At 41.7% G+C, this 7500-nt stretch overlaps 1 protein-coding gene across 4 annotated transcripts in view; it reads right to left on the bottom strand.

Moving 5' to 3' along the window:
• The window catches only part of LOC137993165 (zinc finger FYVE domain-containing protein 16-like), a 29510-nt gene that overhangs the window by 3648 nt on the left and 18362 nt on the right, over positions 1-7500 (bottom strand). For all 4 annotated transcript variants that reach the window (XR_011121820.1, XR_011121821.1, XR_011121819.1 and 1 more), the window contains exons 9-14: positions 6338-6467; positions 5655-5761; positions 4603-4698; positions 3883-4045; positions 1810-1890; positions 361-857 (exon numbers count right to left, since the gene is read on the bottom strand). Coding sequence is in view for 1 of the 4 variants with exons in the window: in XM_068838860.1 (XP_068694961.1) it covers positions 361-857; positions 1810-1890; positions 3883-4045; positions 4603-4698; positions 5655-5761; positions 6338-6467 (1074 nt within the window). In the remaining 3 variants the exon portion in view is untranslated. The remainder of the gene's footprint in view (positions 1-360; positions 858-1809; positions 1891-3882; positions 4046-4602; positions 4699-5654; positions 5762-6337; positions 6468-7500) is intronic.

Here is a 7500-nt window from a genome sequence, read left to right on the forward strand (position 1 = left end):
TCGTACGCTACGTATTAAGTGCAATAAAACATCTGTTCGTTCAACAACTTGTTGGATGCAAGTCATGGGACGTGTATCAAACAATCTTCGACTGAAAAATGTACTGATTTCGATCTGTCATTATTTGTCCAACATTTCATCAAGTTGAATGGCGTTTCGCCAAATACCTGCTCGATAGCAAGTCTACACTGCGCAACGGAGCTAGCTTTCCTTAAATCCAGGAGCAAATTTTGCCTCGAGATTTCGCAAGTACTTTTCCGCGAGCCGTTCCGTGATAAGTCCTTGTCACGTAACAATGTGTGTTATGACTAAATACCAATATGTAACCTTAACCCTACTTGAACTTGAAAAGTCACTTACCTTGTAACTCGGTTTGAGCTCAACACGCATCTGCAATTGTAGATGCTCACCAGGCTCCATTTTATTTGCGTGTTTCATAAGTGGCTCTGTGCACGCTTGCCGGATGTTCCCCTCCAAAATATGCAAAATCTTTGTGTGGTCGTCAAACACTTCTTTCAAAAGTTCAATCTCGCTTCCGAAGCCCGAATACCGGATGTCGATGGTTGCACGGCCTGGGTAATAGTCACTACCAGTCCCTTGAACTGTTTTGTCTCCAGCAGTCGTATTTGTCGTTGAGGTTTCCATGGGAGGGGAAGGGATGGAGTTAACAGGTGCTTTCTGTTGTAAATTCCGTCTGGATGCTCTCGTTACGTGATAACTGGCATCTTGCATCCAGCGAAGCTCGAAGTGTGCGATTTCAAATTTATCGCCCAGAAAAAAATAGCAGTTAGATCTTTCTTTTAAGCTTTGTCGGAGTTTCTCAGTGTGACTTTTGGAGAAGAAAAGCAGTACGCCATCTGCAGAAACATTCAACAGTTCACTGTCAGTATCCTGTATAAATTCGACGCGTCTGGTACCGTGTTTGTTATACCGTTAAATAATATGCTTGACATGGACCATCACCAGCAAATTTTAATTTGTTTCCTTTATTTTGATTCTACGTGCACGAGAAAAACCCAAGTGCACTTGGGGTGTTTCGGTAGAGAATCGTATTTACTTTGTGACAGATAGTTTTGCGTCGATCGAAATCGCAGTGGTAGAGTTGTCACCGCACAAAATGAAAACAATCTACTAGGTAATTTGCGAGCAGTAGACAAGTGAAACATTTGACAAACTGAGTTTCGCGTTTGTTTACCGCAAATGTCGGGTTGGAATTTACTGTTTGTCCAAGCACAACGAAACCCATTCCATTTCAGCTCATTTCTTTCCTTTTAGTGAATGCTGCCGATCAAGTAATAACAAAAAACAAAAAGAAGGAATTTTTGATCATAAGACTTCTACATATCCACTGACGCAATCCTATTGGAAATCACATCGAAATTGACGTACGCGGGTTCTGGACGGGTTTGCGCGAGCCGGTCTGGAAAAAAAAGTCCTCAGGATCCGTTGGGGCAGTTCGTAAACAAGATTTTTCTTAATCGTTGTTTTTGCGTTGTTAGCACAAAATGAGGGACAGCAAGTGGACACGACCAAAGCAAGGTTTTTTTAATCCTGATGGATTTGGGGATAATGTGCTTTCACAGCAAGAATCTCAACTACTTTCCATCGACTGCTTAAAAGAAAATTTATTGCTGGGCAAACGAGAAAACATTGTGAGGAAAACAAAATTTCGCCTGGTCATAGAATAGAAGAAAAAATGGTCGCTGCGCCGGGTCCGTACGGACATAAACTCCGTGCAAAACAATAAGTTCACATTATGGTTTTATGACCAGTAGAAGAGTAAAGCCTAAGCTCTCTATTGATACTTACCGTCCAAAAGTTGGCCCCCAAAGTTAAGAGGGGAGGAAGAATCGACTCCAAGATGAAGCATCAAAAATCCAAGTCCTACAACTAAACAATAAAAAATCAAATTCAAGTGACATTGTCATTTCACGGGTGTGGTAGATGGTTTGAACTCTGGCTTCATGGAATACCAAGCCGAATTCGAAAATTTAATTCGTATCTTTTCGTTCGAACGGGAGCGCTTCCCGCGCACGCTGTATCATCAATACCCCTTGCTGACGACAGAAAGTAAGTGAATTGATACTACAATGAACAATAAATATAGCATTGGACACTTAATGGCCCCCGTTCACGTTCCGGTGGTTAAAACCCAGGCTCATGTACTCAACACTTCATAGTCCTACTCAGGGTTCCCCTACACTATGAGACTCCCCCACGCGAAAAATGCCCTGGTGAAATCTGGTGCTACTCACCTCCAGAGTTCGCGCGACCGTTGTTCCTGCGCATACCAGTAAGCTCTTTGTTTAGGGCCAACACAGTTCGTCGTATCGATTCCCTTTCATTTCCCTAGTCCTAAATTTACACCCAAAAAACTCGCGAACGTACAAGATATACTCCCATCAAATTTCAAGGATGGACTGATAAAGGTCTAATGTACACTCCATAATAAAAGTGTTCGTGTCACTCAAACTACAAATGGCTATCCATACGAAACAGACGTCGGGCTATCTTTTGTTTCAAAATCTCATTCCTGGGCGCTTCGCGTGTTCTAAAATACTAAGGAGATTAAGGGTTCGTTTTTAAATTCACAATTCTGGAATAAGAATGGCTACAATGTAAAATGCGCGCGTTTTTCTATTCCGCATTCCTATTCCGGAATGGACAGAACGCCATTCCATCCATTCTGTTCCCAGGCGCAGAATCACCAGAATGTCAAATGCGCGCGTTTTTCTATTCCGCATTCCTATTCCGGAATGGACACAACGCCATTCCATCCATCCATTCTGTTCCCAGGGGCAGAATGACCAGAATGTCAAATGCGCGCGTTTTTCTATTCCGCATTCCTATTCCGGAATGGACAACGCCATTCCATCCATTCTGCTCCCAGGGGCAGAATGAACAGAATGTCAAATGCGCGCGTTTTTCTATTCCGCATTTCTATTCCGGAATGGACAGAACGCCATTCCATCCATTCTGCTCCCAGGGGCAGAATCACCAGAATGTCAAATGCGCGCGTTTTCCTATTCCGCATTCCTATTCCGGAATGGACAGAACGCCATTCCATCCATTCTGTTCCCAGGGGCAGAATGAACAGTATGTTGCGAATGAAAATTCAAGATGGCGGACGACAAGATGAGCGCTGCAGATTCAAATACGTCTCTACCGGAGAAAAAATCAGGTTACACTTTTGGACTCAATGAAACATTGCTTCTAATTTCATTGTACAAAAGTACGAGGTTTTTCAGTGATGTTTCGTACAAGAAAAAGGCAATTTGGCAATTGATTGCCTCTCCTTTGTACCTAGGACTGCCAAAAAATTCAGCAAATCCAAAACAGTCTCCCGATTTTCTTCCTCCTCTTTGTTGACAAGGAAAATTGCTTCGATAACGGCAGCAGTGTCAGCCTCTTCGTCGGCCGTCATATATGTTACGCAATGTTTACTCGTTCCAGGACCGCTCATCTCGACTGACGTTTTTTTATGCAGGCAAACCGAATTATTCCTAGCATTCATTACCAACCATTCTTATTCCAGAATTTTGGATAAAAAAACGCGCCCTAAGCCTCACGTTTACGGGCAAATGTCGGACTAAAATTGTCGTTTTGTCACAAATGGAAGAGAGTCGTTTGATATGAGCTCATGTCTTGCGTGTTAGCAGCAGGTATCAACTAACTTTGCAAAAGAGAGAGACGAGTTAGAATACCAATTTTCATGCTCTTATCACAAGCAGAAGCCCACCTTTTCGCTTTTGCCGATTCACGTTAACGCGATCCTTAATCTCTCTATTTTCACACGGACCGCAAACGACTAGACGCGAGATGGACAACGTGGAGTGTGGACTCCAATCATTCACAGGAATTTTCCTTATCAAATTACGTTACCTGATGTATTTGATACGTTTCCAAAGGATTGCACATATCTTCCACCTCGGTCATTGCACAGCACGACCCTGCAGTGATCTATATACGGAGGTATGTCAGACAGCAGAGGAACGGTTGCTGTTTGGCTCTCTTTCTTTACCAGACGGTCAAAGAGTTCCACGACCTGTGAAACATGCGTAACAAGAGGACTCTTACAGAGCAACCTCGACTCAAAGCGGTGTCGTGGGAATGAGAAACTTAGCTCAATACCGTTACGATAGTGCCCGAGTCGACGAATTTCTATATAGAAAAACCCTCGGTCCAATGAAAAATATTCATGGCCATATACAGTATAATTACAGATCTATAGTCAACTGTCGCACTCCAGTAGACGTGCTATGTATGAGTCACTTCCTCTTCTCCGCGGCTACCATTTCAATGTTCTTTTGTTTGCACTTAAATCAGCCCTTTTTCCTCGTTTCTTAGTTCAAAATCCAACGAAAATTTTGACTTAAACGAAATAAGCAGGGGTGCACTGAATGCGAAAAAAATCGAGTCCAATGAATAGTCGAATAAAGGTCAAACGGGTATACGATGAATCCATTTTCAGCAAGTCTGCATCTGACTGTAAAACTAAGTAGGAAGCTTTTGAGAGAGACGATGAGCATTTTAAATAACCCATTACGTATCATGAAAAGTTACTCTACACATTTCACTGCAAAGTACATGTAACTCTCATACCGCTCCCTGCCCGCTGTTCGAAATCTGCAGAATGACTTTGTTGCCCTCTTTGACCACATACAGGCCGGCAACAAGTGCTTCAGGAACACTGTTTTTCTGTGGAAAGAAGTGGCTAATTCACTAGTAACAAAATAAAATTCTGAGGAAAGATAGAGCGCCTCGACATCAGTGATAGGTTGCTGGACTCGCATGGGGTTTCACGTGCGCCGAGCCGAGTTCCACCAGTCACAGACAAAAAATTGATATTAAATTTTAGCAGAAACCCATAAGGGTTGAAACGTGTAACGGCCCCTTGTGTGCTGGGAAACAAGCTTCTGAATATTCAATTTGCTAAGTACCATATTTGGAACAACAAGAGCGAGGGGTTTCCAAATATGGTACTTAGCACTGGAACATTCAACCAATCAGTTCGCACTGAATATTCGGAAGCTGTGAACGCGCGTTACACGTTTCAACCCTTATGGGTTTCTGATTTTAGCGAACGCACTGTATGATACGGTTCACTGAACGCGCGTATACCCATACAGTAAACACCCACATATAAGAAGCTAGATTTTTCCAAGTTAGGCTAAATAGGTTCTTATAAGAATGGTATTTACAGTAGTTTTAGGCTGGCTAGGTTCTTAAATTGGTTCTTGCTTCCACAAAAGATATCTACTCTATGATACATATGGCCGTTATGACTGATTTCCTCTAATGAGGATGCTGATACCTTTATATTTCAATAATAGCAATGAAAAAAAAAAGGTGTTAAACAAGATCTGTGCAATTTAAAATTTGTTCCAGATGCTTGAATTTCAAGGTCATTTTCTAAAATAAGAACCTGTTTAATTTTTTGGGCCAAAATGGTTCTTATGTAAGGGGGGTCTAAAATGAAATTTTTAGCCCAACATGTTCTTAAATTCTAGGTTCTTATACGTGGGTGTTTACTGTATCTAAAAAAAATAACGTCCAAGTTACACAATATTTTACTATGACTGTCTGGAAATCATTTACGATGATCAGCGGATACACGTTCAACAAGTGGGGCCCAGTGGTTACCTGTTACTTACCAAATACTTGTTCATAGCAGACAAAGTGTGATAGAATCTGTCGTCTTGTCCGTTGCCAAAATTCACTGGCTTACGATCTCGACAGTTCCACAACGGAAATGGGAAACCTGAGGGACAAAGCAAGGAAGTTCACATTACAAACCTCGAGACAGTAAAAAATGGAGGTCACTGCACTAAAGGTGCTTGTTGAATCAGAGTTCCCATTGACAGACCGGTGTGCGTTACAAAGCCCTTTGGCTAATTCACAGATTAAACCCCGTCTATACACGAGCAATTTTTATGGACTAGGACATTTTATGTTTTTACGTGACAAATAAAAGTTTTCAACTACAAAAAATTGCTCATGCAGACGACTCGTCACATAAAATGTGGCAAATTCCTGTCTCTTTGTGAGCGCCACAAGAGAACAACTAGGCAACCTCGCCTTGTTTATGCTTTATTTTTACTGTCCAAAGGCATCGCTGATCCACTGAACTGACTATCTACACGATCAAATGTATTTGCCACATAAAAATGTCGCATACAAATTGCTCGCGTGGACTGGGCTTCAAGCAAAATTAATCAATTAACTCACAAAACTGAAATGAAAACAAGCCTATTTGTTCGAAGCACGATTAATAACTGGGGAGGAAAGATGGCCGAGGGTTACAGAAATACCCTGCGGCACAAATAAGTTTCCTTACTTTTCATCTCGTAGCCCAATCGGAGAAGAAGTCGACTGGGAGTAAACATAGCAGCAGGAAGTTCAGACCTCTTGATTAAGATTCCGTACAGAAAGGGTGTCTTCATGTCTTTTAGTCCGAGAGGTTTAGGCTGTTGTATAAAAGAAAAAGCTTCAGTTTTTTCAAAGCGAAAAGGATGAAGCCCTCCCACAAATAATGCGTCACGTATCTTAAGCGTCTAAAGACCATAATTATTGTTGAGAGAAAGCAGGTAGAAGATTGAAATATTCAAGCGTCCTAATTATCCAGATAATTGCTATTTTACGGCCGAACGAAACGATCGCTAACGGGCTGTTTGTGTGTTTGTCAGTGGGTAAGCCGGGGAGGGGGGGGGGGGGCGGCGACTGGAATCGGAGGTTTTCACACATTACAGATATTTTCGTAAGCTTCACGATTCTTTGTGTCAGTGAATTAAAAGACGTACCTTTTAGGGCTATGAGCACTTAAAGCGTTTAGAGTTTTCACGGGTTAAATGTTTTTTTAAAGAGGGATCTCTGCCGTGACGATTTTCTGTTTTCCATGCCTGGCAGGGGCAGATGCCTGGATTGCCAGCGCTTGCCAAGTATGAAAGCAGATTTTTTTTTGTTCCAATACCAGTAGAAGCCTCCGAGTGTCTGCTGAAGCAACCAGCTTCCATTTAGCGAAGGGGCTTTTATGTTTTAGTCAAAGCGATGTAAACTCGTTCGGTTGATTAAAAACGTTTATTGACCAGTTTTTAGAAACGACGTATCGACGTTTTTTATCGTCATTTTTCAGGTAAGCAAAAAACAAAGTGAAGGATGTCAGTATAAGGGACAAGATAATTCTATAACTGTTTTTAATAATTACTTGTAATCTCGCAATCTGATTGGCTAATTTGCCGTTGTCTATTAGAGTCTAGACAACGCTGCTCGCGTCAACTTTCTCTTGTTGTAATAGTCAACAGAAACGCTCATTTTGGAAAATTAATCAATCAGATTGCGAGAAAGTTACAGACAACGCTTGCTCTTTCCTTGTGTCACGATCTTACTCACGGTCTGAAATAAACATTTTTTCTGACATTGAGTATTGTGGTAAAAAAAACAACTGAAGTCGAATGTGGTTTAGCGTTGTGTGTACTCTTACCGACAACGATACTCGTCGTC

The sequence above is a fragment of the Montipora foliosa genome, chromosome 2, assembly GCF_036669935.1.
Source record: "Montipora foliosa isolate CH-2021 chromosome 2, ASM3666993v2, whole genome shotgun sequence".
In the NCBI taxonomy this organism is placed as follows: domain Eukaryota; kingdom Metazoa; phylum Cnidaria; class Anthozoa; order Scleractinia; family Acroporidae; genus Montipora; species Montipora foliosa.